The sequence below is a fragment of the Gastrolobium bilobum genome, unplaced genomic scaffold, assembly GCF_033153095.1.
Source record: "Gastrolobium bilobum isolate Gb01-03AN ecotype WA unplaced genomic scaffold, APGP_CSIRO_Gbil_v1 utg12353, whole genome shotgun sequence".
In the NCBI taxonomy this organism is placed as follows: Eukaryota; Viridiplantae; Streptophyta; class Magnoliopsida; order Fabales; family Fabaceae; genus Gastrolobium; species Gastrolobium bilobum.
This window is the reverse complement of record NW_026899188.1, coordinates 44981-70149: the sequence shown is the minus strand read 5'-3', so window position 1 is coordinate 70149 and position 25169 is coordinate 44981. Positions and strand designations below refer to the sequence as shown.

General features: G+C 34.0%; 1 protein-coding gene and 1 pseudogene across 1 annotated transcript; both read right to left on the bottom strand.

The window, feature by feature from the left end:
• Positions 1–323: 323 nt before the first annotated feature.
• Positions 324–1907, bottom strand: LOC133288095 (LRR receptor-like serine/threonine-protein kinase EFR; annotated as a pseudogene).
• Positions 1908–21111: 19204 nt separating this feature from the next.
• LOC133288096 (probable LRR receptor-like serine/threonine-protein kinase At3g47570) lies at positions 21112–24318 on the bottom strand. The gene is made up of 2 exons (XM_061485794.1): positions 21624–24318; positions 21112–21485 (listed from the first exon to the last, which is right to left on the bottom strand). Exons 1-2 carry the CDS (start codon positions 24316–24318, stop codon positions 21112–21114), a joined length of 3069 nt encoding a protein of 1022 aa, XP_061341778.1.
• Positions 24319–25169: the final 851 nt, after the last annotated feature.

Here is a 25169-nt window from a genome sequence, read left to right as displayed (position 1 = left end):
CTGATGCTCGACGGGTTGCTTGGGGGGGTTTGGGTTCTTTTGTGTTCTTTATCACTTAACATTGGTTAAGTGAAATAATGCGGGTATTAGTTCGTCTATCTATTCAACTCCATTAATTACCAAACTTTACCCAAAAGTCTGGAATATTATTCTAGGAATATTTATAATTTTATTTTTATATTTTGGGCACTTTTGCCAGTACCCATTTATACCCCTTAATTTTCACTGAGTACACTTTTTAACTCCAAAGTGACTCAGATTCATTTAATTAAGTCTTATACTTAATTTTATTCACTAAAACATGCTTAATTATTTAATTAAATTTAATCAATTAAATGCTTAAGTTTGGGATATTATAGTAGACTACCACTCAATGAGTTGTGTGACAAGTCTAGTAAAATTGTTAAAGAGGAAAGACTAAAAATCTCTAAGGGTATGGTTCCTGTAAGGTTGTTCCGGGAAATGTTTAGAACTTGCAACTTTTGACAATTCCATATACTTGTAGGAATATTTCCTTCTAACAAATTTCGGTCTAAAGCCAAATAAAACAACAAACTGAGGTTGCCTATGATGGACGGTATATCTCCTGACAGCTTGTTTCCACCCAAATATAATTTTTGCATATTGCGAAGCTTTCCAAAAGTAGATGGAATAATACCCTCAAAACGGCTATTATCCATACCCAAGACAGTTAAGCTAATTAGATTTCCTAATTCTGCAGGAATTTGTCCTGATATCTGATTACCCCCAAGATATAGTCGACTGAGTTGGCTGGATAAATTGCCCAAGGAATTCGGCAAAAACCCTCCAAAATTATTGTTGGATATATCGATCACAGACAACTTACTACAGTTTGTCAATGATTTTAAAAACTCCAAATCCATAGTTGAATTGTCACCTAGATTGTTAACAGCAAAACGTAGTAACCAAAGATCTTGTAGCCTCCCTATACTTGGAACTTGTCCTACAAAATAGTTTTTACCGAAATCTAGTTTTTGAATGACAGAAGCATTTCTAATGGAAGTGGGGATTGGACCTGAGATTTGGTTATCGGCAATTCCAAAAACTTGGAGATTAGGAAGGGTGAGGAACATGTATGGTGGAAGAGAGCCAATAAATTGATTCTTTGCAGCTGCTATAGATGTAAGTGATGACATATTGTAAAGACAAGAAGGAAATGTACCTGACAATCTGTTGGCTAACACTGATATGAAAGTCAAGTTTTTGAGGCGGCATATTTCTTGTGGAATATCTCCCTCTAAGTTATTATAACTCGCTGAAAGCTCAATTAGGGATGATAGATTCCCTATGAAGGGTGGGACTCCTCCGGTTAAATTATTTTTTGCAACAGCAAAATATTGAAGCTTCCGAAGAGAGGCAATTTCAATTGGTATTTTGCCAATTAGATGGTTCCCAACTAAGTGTAAGAGTTTCAGATCAGAGCAACTCGTCAAGTTTGTAGGAATTTCCCCGATCAATGTATTATTGATGAGAGAGAGCTGCTGCAGTCGTAACAATCGACCCAACTCTTGTGGGATTTTTCCGTAGAAGCTATTGTTTCCGAGGTTGAGGTTTCTAAGGAAAGAAAGATTGCCAACTTGTGGTGATATGAGCCCCTGCAATTGATAATCTTGTAGGTTCAACTCAGTAACTCTTTGGTGAATGGGGCTGCATGTGATTCCATGCCAGTTGCAAAAGTGGGTAGAACTATTCCAAGAGACCAAGATTCCATATGGGTCATTGGATATTGATTCCTTGAATTTGAGCAAAGCCAAATGGTCAGTTTGGTTTCCCAATGTAGAGGCAGTTGTGTTTGGGCCAAACCACAAAGAGTTCAGAGTAAAGAGAAGAAATAGGTGAAGGCGTGTAGAGCAAAATGCAGGTAACATGAGAGAAAAAGGCTTCATTTTTTTGGTTGAGGAAGACGAGACTACTGAAGTTTGATAATTGGATTGAAACACATAAGAGGGATATTCCTTCCTTGTGTTACTCTATGCACTTAAATAATGGAGGCAACTTGATAGGGAATTAGCACCCCGTGTCCCCTTATAAGTCAAGTCAATTGATCTACGCCCAGTCTATATTTGCAGCATTTATATGAACTTAAGTGTGAAGAGAAGAAAAAGGACAAGAAAGATGCAAACAGATGGGGGCCAGATCAAGGCGAATTTAATAATAACCAATAACCCCTGAATTGGTACATTGACAGTAATGAATTGTACTATTACAGTAATTTTTTATAGATTGAAAGGCTATCTATTATTAAGCGTTGAGATTAGATACATTGTGAACGACTGAGTGACTAGCAATTTAGAAAGTATGAGGTATAAACTCAAAGGATTTCAGATGGAGCATTTGGCTCAAAAGGAAGTGTAAGATCACCTGTTAATCGAATAACTCAGTAGGAATTAAATTAAATTTATTCTCTCAAATTAATATTATAATAATTTATAATAAAATTTAAGTAGTTGAGTGTATTAATATGAAGATATATAAGAATTTCTTTATGTTTAGTAAATAAAACTGGTCCTTTTCTCACTCGGCTGTCTTTATCACTCTTTGATCTATCTTTGAAAACTTAATATTGGGAGTCATTTATTAGGGCTCAAAACATATTGGATATCTTACCACCACATGGTATCTGTCCCATACTTAGCTTGGAATAGGAGAAAGTGGGAGCAAAGGAAACTATGTTATCCTCTCTTTGGATGAAATTAGCTATGTGAATTGATTAAGAACATATAGAAATCAACTTTAGTAAGGTGATCAAACTATACGAAAAAGATATGACTTACAAAAGCGAACAAGAAGAAACAGAACACTAAAGTGCTAGATATGAACAAAAATGTTACATCCAAACAGAAATCATTCTGGTTCAAAGAGTAACATAACTAAGGAGGGGAAAAAATGTAGTTCTTTATTAAAATCCACCATGTTCATTCTTTCATTGGTTGATTCCACTTAACAAACAAGTCCAATCTAAAGTAACATGCAAATGCAAGTGTGGAATATGCCAGGGGGTCAAGACATTGTGAGGTTCGGTGGCTATTGATTCTTTAATTAGGAGGTATGTGCAACACATTTGAATACTTTTAGAGCATTTGCATGTGCTCCATAGAAATTACCTATCCATTATTACAGGTAAAGTTGTGTTATATATATGTTTCACATTTATTTTGTAGAAAATTTTGATTCCGGACCTAGCTACTTCGATTACGATCTAGTCTAAGAAGATAGGGCCACTATATCTTTCATCTCCTTAACCACAATGAGTTCAAAGTAAAGAGAAGAAAAAGGTGAAAAGAAAAATGCTTCATTTGGTTGAGGTGCGAGATGGTGTGAATGTGATAACTTCTTGTGAGATTGCTCCCGATTGATTGACATAAATAGTGGAGGGAACATAGATATAGATAATCATGGAAATTGCTTATAACCAGCATCAAATCAAGACCAGAAGTTCCATGCACTTTCTACATTTGCTGCATTACAAGTGCTTAGGTGTGAAGAGAAGAAAAAGGACAATAAAGATGCCAACAGATGTGGGCCCGATCAATGGGAATTTAATAACCAATAACTCCGAATTGGTACATTGACAGTAATGACTTTTATTATTACAGTGGGATTTCTTCAAGATTGAAAAGCTATGTATGTATTAACAAACGTTGAGATTAAACAGGAATTAATTAATTAAATTTATGTTCTCAAATTAATTTTATGATTATAATTTATCAAGTAGTTGAGTGCGTTAATATGAAGATATATAAGAATTTCTTTAAGTTTACTGAATAAAACTTGGCTTTTTCTCTCTTCTGTCTTGATATCTCTCTGGTTTTCCCTCTAATTTTGGTTACTAGTCAGTAGTCAATGCTTCTGTAAGTGTCTGTGTAACAGTGCAAGTCTGCTGCAGCTCGACTACTAATTTGTGTATTTTACCTTGATATTTCTACATGGGGAAGTTATTTATGTCATAATGTGGCTCAAAGCATGTTTGGTTGATTCAACTTAACAAACAAGTCCATTAAACAAATTGCAAAAGCGGGTGGAATATGCCAAGGGCTCAAGATATTGCAAGTTTCGCGAGCTATTGATGCTTTAATTAGGAGGTATTTCAACACATTTGAATGTCACATGCTAATCAAATAATACAGCAATTAAATGAAAACATACCATGTCGATCATTTAGGAATTAAATTAAATATATGTTATCAAAATAATTTAAAAACAATTTATTAAAATTTAAATAGTTGAATGAATTAATCTGAAAATATAAAAGAGTTTCTTTATATTTAAAGAATAAAACTCGGTCTTTTCTCGCTCTTCAGCAGGGGTGGCAATACGGGTCAACCCGACACGACACGTTTTTGACCCGTACACTATTTGACACGACCCTGACACGACCCGTTTTGTAAACGGGTCGTAAAACACAAACCCTGACACGACCCGTTGTGGGTCACGGGTCGACACGACACGACCCGCAAAATTTAAAATTAAAAAAAAAAGTGGGATTTTTTGAAAAATAAATAAATTAAAAACAATAAAAAAAAAAAGATTAGCTTCTGTTTTTTGAGATTTTTAGTTCCTTATATTCTTTTCTATACTAAACAATGACTATATATATCAATATATAAATGAATAAAAATAATAATATAATAAAATATTTAATTAAAAAAAAAATGACACTGTGCAGGTTGACACGCGAACCCGCGGGTTGACACGTGACCCGACACGAAAAAAACGGGTCACATTTACACAACCCTGACACGACCCGCCCTGACCCGCGGGTTGACACGACACGTGATTTGGCGGGTCGGGTCACGGGTCAACCCGCGTGTCAATACCTGTATTGCCACCCCTACTCTTCAGTCTTCATCTCTCTATTTTTTACGTAGTTTTGCATATTAGTCAACAGTCATGTCCCGGTTTATATGTTTCCTACCAAGTAAAGTCTTGATAAATTTGAATTTATTGCTTTTGATAAAAGTCGATGCTTGACTGCTTTTTGAGGTATTGGAAAATTGGAAGATGAGGTTTTCTCATAATGCTATGCATGTGGACTAGCTGATATTGCTATAGAGAAGAGTCATTTATGTCACCATTTCTACGTTAGTGATTATCGAGCAATATTGATCGATGAGCTTGTATTATGTGGCCATTGGTGTAAAAACGGGGTGAAAATTTTGGAGCATGCATAACAAAATTTTTGCTTTCTAAGATAATATCTTCTAATCGGAGCTTTTGTCACAAAAGTAAGCAGAATATCACATGCTAATAATACTGCAATTCAATGAAGACATAGCAAGTCACGCTGGAAAATTAAATTAAATTTATGTTGTCAAAATAATTTATTATAAAAGTTAAGTAGCTGAATGAAGTAATCTGACATAACATAAGATTTTCTTCGTGATTAGTGAACAAAACTTGGCCTTTCTCACTCTTCGGTCTTGTGTATGTGGTTTCTATGTAGTTTTGCATATTAGTCAGTGGTCAATGCTTGGTTTATAAGTTCTATACAAAGTGAAGTCTTGATAAATTTTAATGTATTGCTTCTGATAAAAGTCAATGCTTGTCTGCTTCACCATAATTAGTCTTTTTTGTGTTTTACCTTACAATCGTTTATTTTGGGGTGGAAGACAGGAAGATGATGTTTTCTCCTAGGGACAGGATCCGTTTACAAACTTTTTTTGCAATTACACTAATGTAGGACCGGTCGTACATTGTGTGAATAATGTAGGACCGGTCCTACATAGTGTAGTTTGTAAACAAAAAAGTTTGTAAACATAACCTGCCCCTTTCTCCTAATGCTATGTGGACCAGCGGATATTCTACAACAGGAATTCATTTATGTTGGTAAGTGGACTGAAAAGCATATTGGATACCTTACCACCACAAGGTATCAGTCTCGTAATTAGTTTCAAATTTCTTTCAAGTGAAATTTCTTTGTTCACACAGGTAGGTGGGCCAGTGTATTGTCCACCCTTCAAGCCTAGTGGGCTTTAGTATGAGGGGGTGTGTTGAGATATATAAAATCATTAATGTAACCTCACCCAACAGCTTAAGCTTTTGGGTTGAATTGGTTCTTTACATGGTATCAGAGCATTTTTGATCCAGGAACCTGTTTTCATTAAACCTCCTCCCACATCGTATTATTCAATTTGCCTGACTCGAATTTCTTTTTCTGTTACCCATTTCGAATTTCTATTTTCCCTTGAACAATCTCAAAACCTCCTCTGAATCTTCAACCCTGCTGGCCCATAATTTGCCGTCTCTAATATCGGTTTTTTTAGTAGTGTTCATTAGTCCGAAAAATCCCACGCGAAGCATCTCTCTAGTTTCATTTTCTCCTTGGTTTGCTCTCATTGTGGTGATTCTGGTCATTCTAAACAGATGTGTTATGAGCTGATAGGGTATCCTGAATGGTGGGATTTCAATAAACGTCCCCGGAAGAAAATACCTGCCAAAGCCATGACCATTGTCTCCGCTAGAGATGCTCCTGTCACTGCTACCAATTTTACTCAATCCGGTATTTTGGGTAAGTCTTTTGCTTTCTATACATTGTCTAGAAATAATATTTGGATAATTGACACAGGTGCTTCTGATCATATGATTAAAGATTCTTCCCAGTTGTTGAATCTCTGTAATTCTTCCCAATCCGTTATTTCCACTTCCAATGGGGGTACCTCGAAAATTACTGGTCAAGGATCCTTAACCCTTTATGATAGCTTATTTCTAGACTCTGTGTTGGTTGCACCCTCTCTTGAATGCAACTTACTCTTTGTGAGCCAATTAACTTCAAAGCTTAATTGTTCAGTAACTTTTTTTTCCCTCTCACTATGTTTTTCAGGACATCCCCACTCGAACTACTCTTGGTTATGGTGTCAGACGTGGCCAACTTTACTTCTTGGAGGTCCCTGATCCTAGCCATCCTTCTTTGGCTACTACATGTGCAACAACCGGTCCAGAACAGTCCTGTGCTACCATTTGGCTTTGGCATCAAAGACTTGGTCATCTTTCCTTTAGTTATCTAAAAAAGTTATTTCCTCGACTGTTTTCCCATTTTAATAATGCTGATTTCAAATGCAACACTTGTGAATTGGCCAAGAGTCACAGAGTTCCTTATTTTCCTAGTATTAATAAAAGTTCTATTTCATTTCAAGTTGTTCATTCCGATGTTTAGGGCCCTGCAAAGGTGCCTTCTTTCTCAAAAGCTTACTATTATGTGACTTTTATTGATGAATGTACCCGGATGACTTGGTTGTCACTGTTAAGACACAATAGTGATGTATTTAATTCCTTCAAAAAAATTTACTGCATGGTCCAAACCCAATATCAGTCTAAGGTTCAAATTCTACAATTTGATAATGGCATGGAATATTTAGATGGCCGCTTTATTGATTTCTTGAGCACATAGGGGATCTGACACCAAACCTCTTGCCCTTATACACCCCAACAGAACGGCCTAGCTAAACGAAAAAATAGACAACTACTAGAAGTGGTTCGTGCCTCCCTTTTTGGTATGAATTTGCCTAAAACATATTGGGGTGAAGCTGTTGTTTTTGCTACCAACCTCATCAACCGTACTCCATCCAGCGCCCTTCACTTTAAAACTCCACAACAGACACTGGAATCTTATTTCTCCATTCCTCACATTCCCAACCTTGAGCCTCATGTTTTTGGGTGCACAGTGTATGTCCATATCCCCAAGGTATTACGAAACAAATTGGATCCTTGTGCTAAAAAATGTGTATTTGTGGGTTACTCTAATGTACAAAAAGGTTATAGGTGTTATGATCCCATTCTCCTCAAAATGCATGTCACCATTGACGTGTCTTTTCGAGAATTGGAACCATATTATTCAGGGAGAGATTCTGTTACTTCTTCTGAGGGGAGATACCTACTACTAGAGAAGAAATTATAACTCTTCAACACACTCCTGAACCGGATGTTACCCCTCCCACGGATGATTTTGCTACGCGTCTAACACCTATAACTGAGGCATCGTCCCTAGATGTTCCTGAATCCATACCTGAGGTAAACACTAATCATACACCTATTTCTTCAAATGGACCTTCTATTACTAGCATAGATGGTCCCATCTTACCTGTTAGAGTGTCACAAAGACCAAATAAAGGTGTACCAAAACAGCTTTATGAACCATATCAAACTCTAAGGTCAAATACCCTATCGATAACTACATGGCCAATCATAGGTTGTCAGAATCATATATTGCATCTGTTTATCAATTGTCTAGTATATTTGTTCCTAACAATATGCAGGATGTTTTGGATGATCCAAATTGGAAGGAAGCCATGAATGTAGAAATGAAGGCCTTACAAAAAAACTCAACGTGGTACCTGGTTCCTTTACCAACCGGGAAGAAACCAATTGGATTCAAATAGGTGTTTATTGTGAAGCTTAAAGCAGATGGCAGCCTTGAAAGATATAAAACTAGATTAGTTGCTAAGGGATACGCACAAAAATACAGGGTTGATTACCAAGATACATTTGCACCAGTAGCAAAACTGAACACAATTCGTATTCTGATTTCTATAGCAGCTATAAGGGACTGGCCACTCGAGCAATTTGATGTAAATAATGCAATTTTAAATGGATACGTAGAAGAAGAAGTATATATGGAAATCCCACCATGCGCCAAACATGCCAAATTGAAGGGAAATGAAGTGTGTAGATTAAAAAAAGCACTATACGGCCTCAAGAAATCACCTAGAGCTTGGTTTGGCAGGTTCTCTCTAGTCATGAAAAAGTTTAAATACAAACAAAGTAATGCAAACCACACCTTATTCATAAAACATAATGTGTTAATAGTGTATGTTGATGATATGGTTTTGACTGGTGATGATTTATTTAAAATGGAGTTATTGGAAAAACATTTAGCAAATGAGTTTGAAATGAAAGATCTAGGATCATTAAATTACTTTCTTGGAATTTAAATTGCTAGATCAAATCAGGGAATTTTTTGTCCCAAAAAGTACATTTTAGATCTACTTGCAGAAACAGAAATGACAGCATGTAAACCAGCAGAAACACCAATCGAAATGAATCATGTATTGGGTTTATATCCTAATCAAGTACAAACTGATGTTGGCAGATATCAAAGGCTAGTGGGGAGGCTAATTTATTTATCACATACTAGGCCAGACATTGCTTATGTGGTTAGTGTTGTGAGCAGATTTATGCACAACCCAAGTGAGGATCACATGGCTGCTGTGTATCGAATATTGAGATATTTAAAAGGGTGTCCAGGGAAAAGTCTGCTTTACTCAAAAAATAATAGTCCCAGAATTAAAGGCTACACAGATTCAGATTGGGCTGGAGATAAAACTACCAGACAGTCAACTTCGGGATATTTTACTTTTGTTGAAGTCAATCTAGTTACTTGGAAGAGTAAGAAGTAGAAAGTTGTGGCTAGATCGAGTGCAGAAGCAGAGTTTAGAGGAGTGGCACATGGAGTGTGTGAATTGTTGTGGATTAAGAGCATCCTACAAGACTTAGGAATCTGCTACAATCAGCCTATGGAGTTACATTGTGATAATAAAGTTGCTATTGAAATTGTCCATAATCCAGTTCAACATGATAGAACCAAACATGTAGAAGTGGATATGCATTTTATCAAGGAAAAGCTAGATCAAAAAATTATTCAATTTTTCTACATCAAATCTGAAGATTAGTTAGCCGACATCTTGACAAAGGCTGTATCAGGAAAAGTGTTTGAAAAAGCAATTAGCAAGTTGGACATTATTGATATCTATACACCAACTTGAGGGGGAATGTTGAAATGAGATAATATTTGTTGAGTTGTACAATTGTTGGAATTTTAATCATTGATTATACAGTTACATAATCATAGGAGATTTGTATTAAATAGATTAATTTTCTTATTTGCAGTTGATTGACATAATCATATGTGATTTGTATTAAATAAAAATAGTGACAAGTTATTTCATTTCCTTATTCATAGCTGCTTGACAGCTAATTTGTAATGGACCTAGAGTCCTTATTTATGTATATAATTATCCCAGTAGAGGAAAAATAAACACGCATAAATATTCATAATATGACACCGTTGTTTTGACAAGAGGAAGGAAAGAAAACTAAAAACTAAATTATCCTCGGTTTTGATGAAATTTATGAACTTGTGTAAATTGATCGAGCATATATGTAACGGAACTCAAGTGAGGTGATCCAACTATACACAAATAAGATATGATGAACAATTACAAAAGTAAATGTTGTTCAATACTAGCACAAATAGAAAATCAAAGTGCTAACCATGAACAAAAATAAGTCACTTACACCCAAACACAATTTTTCTGGTTCAAAAAGTGATATTACGGGGAACAAAAAACCTAGAATCAATTTGTTAGAAAAGATGTCCCTTCCTCACTAGATGCGGTTCTTTGGTAACATCCACCACATTCATTCTTTCTATGAACTATTCGACTGAACAAACAAATCCAATCTGGAAAGCGGCTAGAATATGCCAAAGGGATCAATATTTTGTGAGGTTCGTTGGCTATTAATTGATTATCTAATTATATTTTTCTGGAGCAAAGCCAAACAATCAATCTCGTTTCTTTATGCAGAGGTAGCTCCGTTACAATGCCAAACAAGTATGTTGACACTAATTTTGATACATGACAGCTAAAGGCTTCATTTTCTTTGAAGAAGAGAAAACAAGAGTGTATATTTCCTAATCGGGATTCTAAAATGATGATGCAGAAATGAGAAGTTGAGAACCCAATGTTGAATTAATGTGGAGTTAGGATGAAACCAAGGGACTGTATTGGATTAAGATTTTAAAATAGACTATTTTAAGATAAAAAATTTAATAATTTTTAAAAGACTATTTAGAATTGTAGTGATTTTAAAGACGTTTTTAAAAGATTTTTTTTCACGATTAAGGGGGATGTATTGGATTGGAATTTCAAAGGATTTTAATAGATTATTTTTGGACAAAAAAATTCATTGGTATTCAATTAGAATTTTAATGGATTGATAAAAACATATTGGATTTTAAAAAACTTTAATAGAATTTATAAGATTTGAAAGGACAATATGGATTTATAAGTCATTACCTTCATACATGCTCGATTATGACATCATATGTATATAAAAAATGAGCAGGATTATATTTACAATTTTTTTGTATATAAACTATATTATGTATTATGGGTAATACATACTACTTCAGTATGTACTACCCGTAGAACAATGTAGTTTGTAAGTATTTGTAAACAAAAAGTTTGTAAATATAACCTCCCCTTAAAAAAATATACGAGACTGTAGATAATTAATAAAAAAAGAAAATAAAATTTGTAAGAAAATGTTGCGACTCGGCAAGTGCACTGGTCATTAAGTAATAAAGTGTACTGGAGTACGAGATCGTTCCCACGAGGATTGATTTTCAAGCACTAGTTCACTAATTGCAGTTTAGTTGGACAACCTAGATTGAGATGAAGAGAACTGAAATTAAAACAATTAATAGCATGTAAATTCAGAATTAAAAAAAATTAAAAAGATGAGTTGCTTAATTATCAAGAACGAGCGTATTTAGGGTTTCGACTTCCCCCAATTTTCTTTTTATGCAATGAATTAAATAGTCAAGAATCTGCTCTTAATATAATGCAATCAATTCTTTCTAAGTTAATTAAGACTCAATTCCTTGTTACCCTAATTCTATGTGATCTTAAAAGAATCCTAGTTCCCCGGTTGTTCATCAAGAAAACATGCATTAAAATCAATAATTCAAAGATTGCACAATTACCCTATGTCTATATCCCTAGATCACAAGGATTATGATGAATTTATCAAATCAGGGTTCATGCACCAATATTCCTATTGTCATACAATTTTCCTAAATCAATCTATAAGGAGCAAACTCATAGAAAGCATTAAAAACAGACAAATTCATTCAAATATAAAAAGAGAAGAATTCAGAGGCAGTTTAATTCATAACATAAGATTCAATTGTGTTTCATCTATCTCTAACTACATAAAAACTTAGCCTAGCATATTGAATTCAAAAACAATTGGAAAGAAAATAATTCCCCAAGACTCCATTGATGTGATATTGTCTTGACTCTTCAGTGCTCCAATGCTTTGCAATAGGATTCTTTCTCTTGATTCTTCAAAACGCTCTCTCCTTGATTCCAAAAGCTCCCCTTTTGAATGTGCCGACCCTCTTTTTATAGAAGAAACCATATATTTTTATTTTCTTGTGTGATCTTGCATTAAATCTTAAGTCATATATTTTAATTTCTCATAATATCTTCAATGAAATCTTTACTATAATCTCCAATCATATCTTTAATCAAATCTTTAAAATCTTCTCTTTTATATTTAAAGGAAATAATTTTCTTAAAAATATTCAAGAGAATCTTCAGTAAGATCTTCAATCAATTATATGATTTAGAAAAACAAATCCACTTGAGCTCTCTAATATATCTTTTTATAGAGTTGAAAATTACTGCAAAATATAAGAATTTGTATTAGAATATTTCTGAGAAAAAAATAACACTTTAATTATAATTCTCATAACTTTTAATTACTTTTAAATCAATTTGATGCTCATATGAATCCTTAATACGTAATAAATTGGAGACTCATCAGAAAACTAAAAGGTGTCCATGTTTAGTAATAATATTTCATTCTCTTTATGTATATGAAAATAATATAAATATATATATATATATATATATATATATATATATATATATATATATATATATAGGGTTTGATGAGTGTCAAGTCACTGGATATAAGCATTTATCCAGTCATTAAATCATAACCGTACAAAAGTGAATCAATGGTGACAAAGGAAGAGAGAGAAAAATAGAATCATAACCATTCAAAAGTGAATCAATAAATATAAGGAAATAAATAAACAAAACGACGTAGTTTAATACTGACTTGACCATCCAGTGACATAATAAACAATAAACCCATATATATATATATATATATATATAATAAAATGGTGTTCTTATAGGAAATTAAAATCAATATGAAATTAACTATAATAATCGAATGAGAAAATCCCATATGAATAACTCAAATAATTCAATAAAAATACAACCAATAAATTGTTCAACCAAATTATAACTCAAATACTTCAACCAAATTACAACCAAAATAGCATTAAAAAAAATGTAGTTCATGAAAGGAAAACATAATCAAAATATTATCCTAGCTTGAAATTTATCCAAGAAAAGCGCTCTTCTAATGACATGCTTAAGGACAAGTCATTATTTGTTTTAGTATTAAGCAAATCAATTGCCAAAACCGAGTATTGCCATCCAAATTTAGAATCTCTTTTATAGCATCTCAAATATTACTTTTTCTTTCTTTATCTCTCTCTCTTTTCTCCTTTAGGTTAGATATTTTTTTCAAAATTGTTAGCAATAGTCTCAATGCCAATTGAAATATTTTCTAGAGCTTTAGCTTGATTGTTGGTCCCAACTGAGGTATAATGCTGGCATATGTATTTTGCAATGAGCATTATTCTTCTCCTCATTGTCTTGATAAACAGTAACATGCATTCATTATGGTATGAGAATGCTTAACGTTGTTGAGTAGATACTCTTTTAACTCAATATGAAGAAAGCAAGTTATGCAATAGCAACTGAGATTTTTTTTCTTTGTTGTTCAACAAATAAATATTGAAATTTTGTCTCTTATTATGTGCTTAATATGGTGCATAAAAAGACTTGAGAAATTTTTATTGACAATATACTATTTATTAAACATGTTTATCATCAATGTATTACCAGTGCTACGATAAGTATATCCAAAAAATAATAGTAGTAAATTATTGACTTTAATGATCAAAATCTATTCTATTCCAAAAAGTAATTTTCAAGTGTACATCGATAATCATCAATTATAATCTTTTAAAACATTAGGACTAAACAAATATCATATTGCCCATAACAACTACTATATATGATGTATAAAGCTTTATAATATGATGAGAATACATGAAACAACTTGCATCAATTTAATGCGCAATAGAAAATAGTACAACAAATCGAAGCTTATAAGGTTAAGGAATCTGAAACCATAATAAAAAAGGCCGACATCAAAACACGCGCTCCAAGGCCCAGAAACAAATACCTAAACGAGACACATTTCATTTTGATGTCGAAAAGAAACCTTTTAATCCGAGTTTACACGATATTCCAAAATATGCAATTATATTGGACTCCTATAATACTAATAAAATTCAGGTAACTTCATATAACCTGTGGAAGGTGTTAGACAGACTTCTGGAACTTGTCTAAACTACATACCTGCTGCTCTTTTGCAGGTTTGTATTTCTTTTTTTCTTTTTTCTTTTTGAACTGTTCCTTTATGAAGAAGCCGAAGTAGAAGAATTCCTATTCAATTTTAACCAATTTAAGTGTACGATATGCCTAGAGCAAACTAATTACAAGGTTGCCATTACATTTTTTTTTTCCACACACTATACAAAATCAATCTATAAACATATCTTGCAGAGGGTTACTGCAGGAACTCAGCAATATATTATATAACCTGGATAAAGACCACTGGGATGAAAGGTTTGACAGAGACATTGTTATGCAGCGGCCGTTATAGCCCACACATATGGATCAGCAAAGGCTCAATATGGGATTACATATACGACTATTCATAATATGCATATGAACCTCACGATGGAGGATCTCCCACTCCCTGTCGTGTACTTCTACCATTGAGGTGACATGGAGCCAAAAGCCGTTAAAATCTTTGATCACTTCCAACCAAACTGTAAGTCAAATCTTAAAAGATTAAATGCGATGAGCCACACTCTCTTTCACCAACTTTCTGATTTGCCACGTACCTTCTTTTTTTTTTCCCCCCCAACATGACGGGTGTGTAACTAGTTGATAATATCTATGACTACAAGGATCTGCAGTTTTCATTTTTGAAAAACAAACTTGAAAATATCATATTATATTATGAGATAGACACCAATTTTTTTTAGGGTCCCCAACTTCTTACGTTGCTATAACAAAAATCATCTTCTCTCGTTAATTATAACTATGTACTCCGAGTAATATATAGTTATGATATTAAATTTTATTTTATTTTTCTTTCTTCACATTAATAGACGACTTCTGAGGAGAAGAAAAAAAAAATAACTTTAATATTATAACTATGTACTACCCGAAATACATAATTATAATCGGTGGTAGAAGAAGATTTTTTTTTTTGCAACAAACATTCCTTTTTTTATATACATATTACTGAAGAACAACCTTATTGTCACCATCACTTGCTCTAAGATTTGTAAACCCTCCCCCCCTCCGCCTCTGTCTGAGTCTTTCACTGTTTGTGCAAAATTATAAATGTCTATATTTGTGAGTTGTAAATTGTAAGTGCAAAAATTGTGTACTTACATCAGTATTTCCTTATCTTCTATATAAACACCAAACACAATGGGAGGTTTTTGTAGATAGAGATTATATTTTGATGATAACAAAGATGCTATAATAAAAAGAGAAAAACCTTGACTAAGAACAAAAAAACATTAACTATGTGCAAAGATTGAATATCCATGATGGGATAATACAAGAAGAATAATGAGATATCAAAGTGGCAATAACATATATGAGATTAGAAGAAAGCTAGCAATGAGTGGAGAGCATTGGATCAAGAGCTCCAAGAAAGAAAAAGCAGAGCAAAATTAAGATCAATAACAACAAATCATGAACAACATTCAAGAGAAACTTAAATGGTAAAAGTAGGTCACGTCCAACAAAATAACAAAGAATTGTTACATGCTACAAGTCAAGCATCAAAGTCAGGAGAGGAATCAAGATACAAGAATCAATGAAACAAGCCATGTCCAAGACTATTCGAGAAGAATATTATAGGATTCTGACTTATATGTAAGGATATATGTAACACCTCGTGTGCACCCGGCGTATTAAACATACATATGGCAATAGTGCAGCTAAATAAATGCGGAAGCTAACTTTTTTCTTTTCAATCATGATGTCATCATTATTAACCAAGTTGATTACTTAATCCATTTTCAAAATAATGCCTGTATGTAAATTGCAATAATTAACTAACTGAATAACCTCATATATAGATGTGTATCTAATCACGGAACTACAACACGTAGTCCGGACAATAATCCTGATACATTATACAACTCAAGTCTAAATAACATAATCAAGTCAATGTGGCACGGACAACCACATGTTCACTAAATAAGGCAACAAAGCTCAATATAATCTCAGCTCAAATAACAATATAATGAAAATAAAGCATGGTCAACATCCAGGCATAACAGTATAAACAACATGCATATCAGCTCAGCTCCGGCCTCCTGCCACCAGAGGTATTAACCCCCGAGGTACCTGAACCTGAAAATGTGTCCCAACGTGGGGTGAGATCTCTAAAAAGAAATCTCAGTAAGACAAGGGGTCCTCAAGGATCTCTCCACCCTAAGCTCACTTACATGTGCAATATAAGTTCAAAAAAAGTAAAACAGTATAATTTCCAAAATCTGTGCAATGCAGTATATAATCATGTCATGCGTGTCAGAATCCTACTGGCCAGAGAATAAACATGCAGGAATCACATACGTCTACAACCCATAGTACAAGACGCTACTTGCACCTCACCCACAGAATCACCATCTTGTATGATGCTACATACTCAGGCTTACCGTCTAGTGGAACAACACATACATGTCATAAGGCACTTGCACTTAACAGCTAAAAAACATTTCAATAATCATCATTTCATGAAAACACATCATGCATATAAATCATCCCTCCATGAGGTATGGTGGAACCAACAATGGGTAAAACCGAGGACACAAAAGCTTACCTTGCAAGCTAACAATCCAAAGTCAAGAGTCCACAACCGCTCAAGGTCCACAAACAGCACTCTCACGGTTTGTTTATACCAACAATCATATCAACATTCATAATCTAATAGTTCATGACATAACGACATCGTTTCCTTTTTCATTGCATGCCATTTGGCTTTTCCCAAAGCCGTAAGCCCTTAATCTAAGTGATTCTGACTTAGTTCAATTATTATAGAGGTTCAACTTAACCACTCATGGGTCCACAAACCCATTATACCATTCTGTATGAATAAAACACTGACCAACTCAAAATTCCCAGAATATTCGAATATTTGTCGGGGCCATATCTGGACATCATATCCGGATATCACCAAGCCCATATCCGGATATCAATATCCGGATATTATATCGGATATATCAATATCCGGATATCATATCCGTATATTTCGCGACAGAATGCAGTTCTGCATTTTTGCGAAGATATCCAACCAAGGTTCATCTTTTAACATTAATCCACGACCAAGCATGCATTTTTAGACACCTTAAGGTCAGTGATGGTGTTGGTTACCTACTCATCTCATTTTACATGCCAAGACTTAACTTTTATCATAGAAAACTCATGAACAAGGTTCAAGAACATACCCCAAAGCTCAAAACAAAAAACAAGGTTGCTCTTGGAGCTCTCAAGTCAGTCCCAAAGTTCAGACACAGCAAGGCCACAAAAATACAACTTCAAGATGGGTCCTTTCTCTTCAAAGGTAGCTTCTTGAAGCTCCAAAAGCCAAAACAATGGCTCCCTCCAAGAAACTCAAGAACTCATCCCCTAAAACACCACTAAACAGAGACCAAAACTCATCCCCTAAACCACCCCTAAACCACCACCAATTGTATCATTATTTTTAAGAAATTTTCTAAAATATCTTTTGGAAAATAAAATCAAAATCTTCAAATCAAGTTTTCGAAATTAGATAAAATCAAATCAAATCTTTCAAAAAAAAATTAATCTAAAATTAACTTTTTATTTTTCAAATCAAAAACCAAACCAAATCAAATCTTTCAAAAAAGGGAATTAATATCAAATTAACCTTTTCTTTTTCAAATAAAAAACCAAACCAAACCAAATCTTTCAAAAAAATTATTTGGATTAAAAATAAAACTTTTAAATCTTCTTTCAAATCAAATCTTCTAAATGCAATCTTGAGAGATATAGCTCAATAAACCCAATTCTCAACATTTCTAAGACTCTAATTAACATTACAAACAATATATTCTTGAGCCTTTCTTCACTTGGAAACTTTACTTTGCATGTTTGAATTACTTCTTCACTTTTCCATATTGCCTTGATCTTCTAAATTCATTTGGAATTTGTTGCACTGCCTTCTAATTTGTGCATCCATGTTGAGCTTGTTGGTACTTTATAATCATCAAAACTTCAAATATATAAACTTGGAAACCTATTGTTCAACATTATTTTTCTATTTCGGTATTCAATATGTCTTACTTGCAACTAAGGAATCAATGGTACTTATTTGTATTTGCAGGAAGCTTCTGGGGAGGTATCGCCAAAAAAGATTGATTAGACTACCTTCCACCGGACCCATTCGCAGGATTCTGCAGTTGGATAGAAGTAGTGGTTAAACCCCAGAGCGGAGCAAATAGAGGTTTGAGCATTTATTAATGCACATTTTTTTCCTATGAGGGTTTATGTCATGTTTTACATGTCTATATGTGTGCTGGTTTTTCTTTAATTGTAGGAAAACTATCAAAAGCTTGAAGATGAGAGGTCCGCACAGGCGCCTATAGACGGTCAATCTAGCTCCTTCTATTCCGATAATGAGAACATCTTCCTTTCGGCTATATCAGGATTCAACAAGAAAGAAAGGGTGGTCGAGCTGGGAGGATATGACAGGCGATTAAAGGCTAGTAAGCAGCCCTCTAGCAAGGTTGGAAGTGTTTCTGCAAGTAAACTCAAGGCAGATAGGTAACGTTTTATGTTTTCATTATAATGATGTATTAAGTATAAAAAATTAACTTACTTTGTAATGTTGCATTTGTAGATGAGCTTAAAAGGATGAGGGCGTTGATTCAGAATATGGATGTCACACAAGCACAATATGAGCAGAAGACGTCCTAGTTGGAGGAGCAATTGAATGTTGCAACACTGTAGTTGACTCAGCAAGCAGAAATGATGAAGCAAATGTAGGAACAACTCCAATTCTTGATGAAGGAGAACGAAGGCAATAATAAGAAGAAGGGATCGCCTCTGGAAGACGAGAATGATGATAATGAGGGATGATGAGGATGATTAATATGATGGCTAGGCTAGGACTTTAGAGACATTATTTATGATTATAGCTGTTTTTAGTTTGTTTTAATCTGTTTACATATAATTTATGTATTTTTTAAGATTGATACTGATAACTTTAACTGATATGGATTTTGAATTTAATTGGTATATCTAGTATTATTTGTGTTCATTCACCTGGACCTGCTGTTTACAGGAAGATATTATAAAAATATAAGATATTATGTAAAAAAAATTCATGCATCCATTTGTGATGGAACTTGTAACCAAACCGTCGCAAATTCTAGACCAATATTGCGACAGATATGTTTCTTTGTCTGAAGTTGGCAACGACATAGGGTATTTTTTCGTTACTGAATGTACGAAGACATTACATTTTACTTCTGTCGCAAATTTTGCGATGACAATATAATATTTTTTTCATCGCTAGTTTATGATGGATGTTTCCCCTGTAATTTTCGTCGCAATCAGCGATGGAATAACACTGTACACAGGTTTGACTGTGGTGATGGAATTATAGTATTTTGCGCGAAAGATATTTTTTTTTGCTATCTGCGGTGGAATTTTAATTGACTATATTACGTCGCAAATATGGCTTGCAAGGAAACATTTAGCGATGAAACTTATTCCCCCCCAATTCCATCGCAAACTGTTTTTTGCGAGAGAATTTTTCTATTTTGCGACGAAATTGTTCCATCGCTGAATGTGCATTTTTTGGTAGTAATTTTAATGTTCAAAATCTAGTTTATTCCCGAAAGTAATTTTCTAGTATAACATCGACAATTATAAGTTATAATATTTTAAAATATTAGGAATGAACATATAACATTTTGTCTGTAACAACTTTTATGATAGAAAAATCTTATGATAAGAATACAAGAAGATGGACGAAATAATTCACATGATTTAATTGTGGGGAATATGTTTCTCGTTGGATGAGATAATTTATCTCATGTAATACACACACAAAAAGTGGATGGGACCCACTAAGGAGAAGAGAGAAAAAGAAAAAAAAGTAAATTTCACACACTTTTTTATGTGTTGCATAAGATAAATTATATCATGTAACATGTAAAACATATAATCCTTTAACTATATAGCAAAAAAAGCATGAATAAAAGGTTATCAAGCTAAGGAATCATAAATCGTAATAAAAAAGCCAGACAAAACCGCTCCAAATTGAAAGCAAATGCCTAAACTGAAACAGTTATACTCTGGTTGCACACATTTTGAAACCATTTTGGACATCACCGTAAACTATGCATTCCACGTTTCCTAAAGAAACATTAAAGAGTTTATTGGGCAATGTATGGACAATATACAAATTCATCTATAAATTATCATATTTAATTATTTATTAATAAAATGAGAATGGTGATGATTGAACTCATGACCAAGTAATCAAGAAGGCTCTAATATCATAAAATGCACTCAATTCAATCCAAAAACTTAAGCAATTAAGTTAATGTTATATTAATAGCTTTATTTATTGAGGAGTGATCTTTTGTCATCATGTAAGACTAAAAGGTTTATTCCTTTAATTTTTGTTCATCTGACGATTATAGTTTATTGAATTATATCAATTAATTACTTATTATTTACAAATAAATTATAGCTATTGGATGAACGGAAATCAACGGCTGAGATAGAGAGTAAGACTTCTTAGTATTACGCTAGAGTGAAACTATCACTTACCTTTTATATTATATTTTTCTAATAAAAAACCGCAATAAAAAGAGACCGACGTCACTGCTCCCGTATTTCAAAAGTAATAACTCTTTTTTTGTGGATGGAATGCAGTTACACTATGGTTGCAGAAGTAAACAACAAGGAAATTTTATACTGCATTTTTATTCTTAGTTTTTTAAATTGCAATGGACAACTACAAGAAAAACATTTAAGATAATTGGAAGCAATAGTATGATGGCGCCTCTACATAATGCTTTTTCTTGGATAGCCTCCATTAAATTCCCGAAGGGAAGAAACTTTTGATTAGATTGAGCTCCTTGTTGACATCAATTATACTCATTCTTTCTTTTGGCGATTCCACTGAACAAGCAAGTGCAATATTAAAAAGCGAACGCAAACAATATTCTACATTAGGATGCATAAGGTTAAGGTTCTCATTGTTACTGGCATTTTCTACATCGGTGAGAATAGTGAGGTCCACAATCTGCAAAAAGTCATTCAAAAGTGAAATTTTAACATAATTATGGAGATTGTGACCATCTTTAAACATTTCATCTGTGGGTCTCTTTCCGGTTAACATTTCTAAAATCAGAATTCCGAAGCTATACATATCGCCTTCAGTTGACACCTCGGAACCCATTCCATACTCTGAAATATAATGCAAATTAGTAAATGCCATTAAAGATAACAAAAAATTAACCTAATAGGAAATAAAGGTCCATAAACATTAGCTAAAACTTGAAAATAAATTTTTTTACAACATAACAAAACAATATTAGGATATACCTGGAGGAGCATAACCAACAGTTCCCTTTATTCCAATTGTGCTACTTTGCGTCAAAGAGACTCCAACACTCGAGAGCAATCTTGCTAGACCAAAATCACTTACATGAGCTACCATGCAATCATCAAGAAGGACATTGCCAGGTTTCAAATCACAATGAATGACAGGTTGGTCACATTCGTAGTGAAGATAATGAACTGCTAAAGCGACATCATTAATAATATTTAACCTTTCCTCAAGGTTAAATGATCTACGATGATATGCAATATCTGCTGCTGGATGCAACCAACTTTCTAAGCTTCCATTTGTCATGTACTCAAAAACAAGAGCTTTAAATTCTTGACCTTTGAAATCTATGCTAGAACAACATGTTAAAATCTTAACCAGATTTCGATGCCTGATATTTTTGAGTGCATTGCATTCAGCAATGAAACTCTTGTGAGCTCCTTTCTTTTGAAGATTTAGGACCTTTATGGCAACAACTGTGTCTTCTGGCTCAATAGTTCCTTTGTACACAGAGCCAAAACTTCCAGATCCTATCAAGTTTCTTGTTGAAAACCCATCAGTTTTGCGATGTAGGTTTTGGTATGAAACCTTGGCCAGCTGGTCAATTGTTGGTGAATCAGAAGATGGTTTCTTGCTACTTTTCCTCATCCAATAGAAAGTGAAAATGAATGACAGTATGAGTAGAAAAGCAACTACACTAATTATCGCTGCTTTCAACCTGAAATTGTGGTGTTTTGCAAGTTTATCACTTTTGACAGGGCATGGTGGTAAATGCATCTCTGAAACACCTCCACAAAGCTTGTTGTTTCCAGTCACTGCTAACTCACTTGTATTTCGAAAGACACCTTCAGTTGGTACCTCACCATCCAACATGTTAAATGATACATTTAAGTATTCTAAGAAAGTCATATTCTGCAAAACATCAGGAATTAATCCAGACAAGTGATTTCGTGATAGGTCTAAATGTCGAAGACCTTTTAGTGAAGCCAAAGAGGATGAGATGATTCCATGAAAGGAATTCCCCTGCAAATAAAGGTACTCCAAGCTTGAGCATTCTCCAATGGTTCTAGGAATATTACCTGACAGATGATTCTCAGAGACATCTAGCCCACCAATATTTTTCAATTGGCCCACTTCATCTAGTATACTACCACCCAATAAGTTACGTGACAAGTCTAGGGAGAGTGTTAAAGAGGAAAGACTAAAAACCTCTAAAGGTATAGTTCCTCCAAGATTGTTTTGGGAAAGGTTAAGATATTGTAACTTTTGACAGTTTCCTATACTTGGAGGAATATTTCCTTCTAAGAAATTATGGGCTAACTCCAAATGATACAACAAACTGAGGTTGCCTATGATGGATGGTATATCTCCTGACAACTTGTTTCCAACCAAATCTAATACTTGCATCTTGTGAAACTTTCCAAAAGTAGATGGAATAATACCCTCAAAATGGTTGTATTCCATGTTCAAGAGAGTTAAGCTAATTAGATTTCCTAATTCTGCAAGAATTTTTCCTGATATCTGATTACCCCCAATGTATAGTTCACTGAGTTGGGAAGATAAATTGCCCAAGGAATTTGGCAAACGACCTCCAAACTTATTGTATTCTATATCTAAAAATTGCAACTTACTACAGTTTGTCAATGAGTTTAAAAACTCCAAATCCATAGTTAAGTTGTCACCTAGATTGTTTTCTGACAAAATTAGGATATACAAATCTCTCTGCCTCCCTAGACTTGGAACTTGTCCTACAAAATGGTTTTCAGTTATCTCAAATATTTGAAGGACCGAAGCATTTGCAATGGAAGTGGGGATTGGACCTGATATTTGATTCCCTCCAATTTCAAGTACTTGGAGATTGCGAAGGGTGAGGAACATGTTGGGTGGAAGAGACCCATTAAATTGATTATCTGTAGCTGAGATTATAGTAAGAGATGACAAATTGTAAAGACAAGAAGGAAATGTACCCGACAATTTGTTGACACCCATTGCTATAATTGTCAAGTTTTTGAGGAGGCATATTTCTTGTGGAATATCTCCCTCTAAGTTATTAAAAACCACTGATAGAACTGTTAGGGATGAAAGATTCCCTATGAAGGGTGGGACTTCTCCGGTTATATTGTTTTTTGCAACAGCAAAAACTTGAAGCTTCCGAAGAGAGGCCATTTCAATTGGTATTTTACCAATTAAATTGTTCCCAGATAAGTGTAACTCCTTGAGATTAGAGCAACTTGTCAAGTTTGTAGGAATTCCCCCAGTTAACGAGTTGTTGACGAGAGAGAGTTGCTGCAGTTGTAACAATCGACCCAATTCTTGCGGGATTTTTCCGTAGAAGCCGTTGTTTGCGAGGTTGATGTTTATAAGAAAAGAGAGATTGCCAACTTGTGAAGATATGAGCCCATGCAATTGATAACCTTGTAAGTTCAACTCAGTAACTCTTTGGTGCACGGAGCTGCATGTGATTCCATGCCAGTTGCAAAAGTGGGTAGAACTATTCCAAGAGAACAAGATTCCATATGGGTCATTGGATATTGATTCCTTGAATTTGAGCAATGCCAAATGGTCAGTTTGGTTTCCCAATGTAGAGGCAGTTGTGTTTGGGCCAAAACACAATGAGTTCAGTGTAAAGAGAAGAAATAGGTGAAGGTATGTAGAGCAAAATGCAGGTAACATGAGAGAAAAAAGCTTCATTTTTTGGTTGTGGAAGACGAGACTACGGGAGTTAGATAACTGGTTGGAAACACAGAAGATGGATATTACTTCCTTGTGTTGCTCAATGCACTTAAATACTGGAGGCAACATAATTAACACGTAACGTGACATCTTGAATTTGGATTTGACCGCCACTACAAAAAAAATAAAAAAGCCCTAAAAAGTCAAGCCAATTGATCTGTCTCGTTTCCTAATACAGCTCTTATGTTCGGTCCAAACTAAGCCAGTTTTTATAATTAAGATAAGAATTGTGTGTGGAGCAAGATGTATTTGGCATGGACCAAGATACATTTGTAACGAGAGAAAAATATATGTTTTTGTATAAGAACTATCCACCAATGTACACAACTACACATGATGATATGTTATTTATTAAAATAATTTTATCTATCTCAGCAAATAACATGATATTGTACGTCAATTTTTTTATTTTTTTTTTAATGAAAACTACAAATCCTTGTTGTTGTTATCAACAAGTGACACACATCCGTCATGATGCAAGCAAAAAAAAGATAAGTAGCAAATTCATTGTCACAAAGGCGACGGAAAAAAATGAGCTATCTTCTCTTCTTCAAGTAGATCAAAATTGAAAGAAGGTTGAAGTAAAAATTTTCACATAATAAATATCTTTGATTTAGCTTTCGACTCCATGCCAAATGCATCTTGGTTCACATACAATCATGCCAAATAAAGTTCTATGTCAAAATAATTTGTTTTAAAAGTTAAGTATTGAATGAATTAATCTGAAAGAACATAAGTATTTCTTCGTGATTAATGAACAAAACTTAGCCTTTCTCACTCTTCGGTCATTGTCTGTGGTTTCTCTGTAG

Excerpts from the sequence above, each read along its gene's own strand:
- LOC133288096 (XM_061485794.1), bottom strand. The coding sequence starts at position 24,318 with ATGAAGCTTTTTTCTCTCATGTTACCTGCATTTTGCTCTACATACCTT. Across the intron at positions 21,486-21,623 it reads TGTTGGTTATGCTCCTCCAG|AGTATGGAATGGGTTCCGAG; the intron begins GTATATCCTAAT and ends ATTATATTTCAG.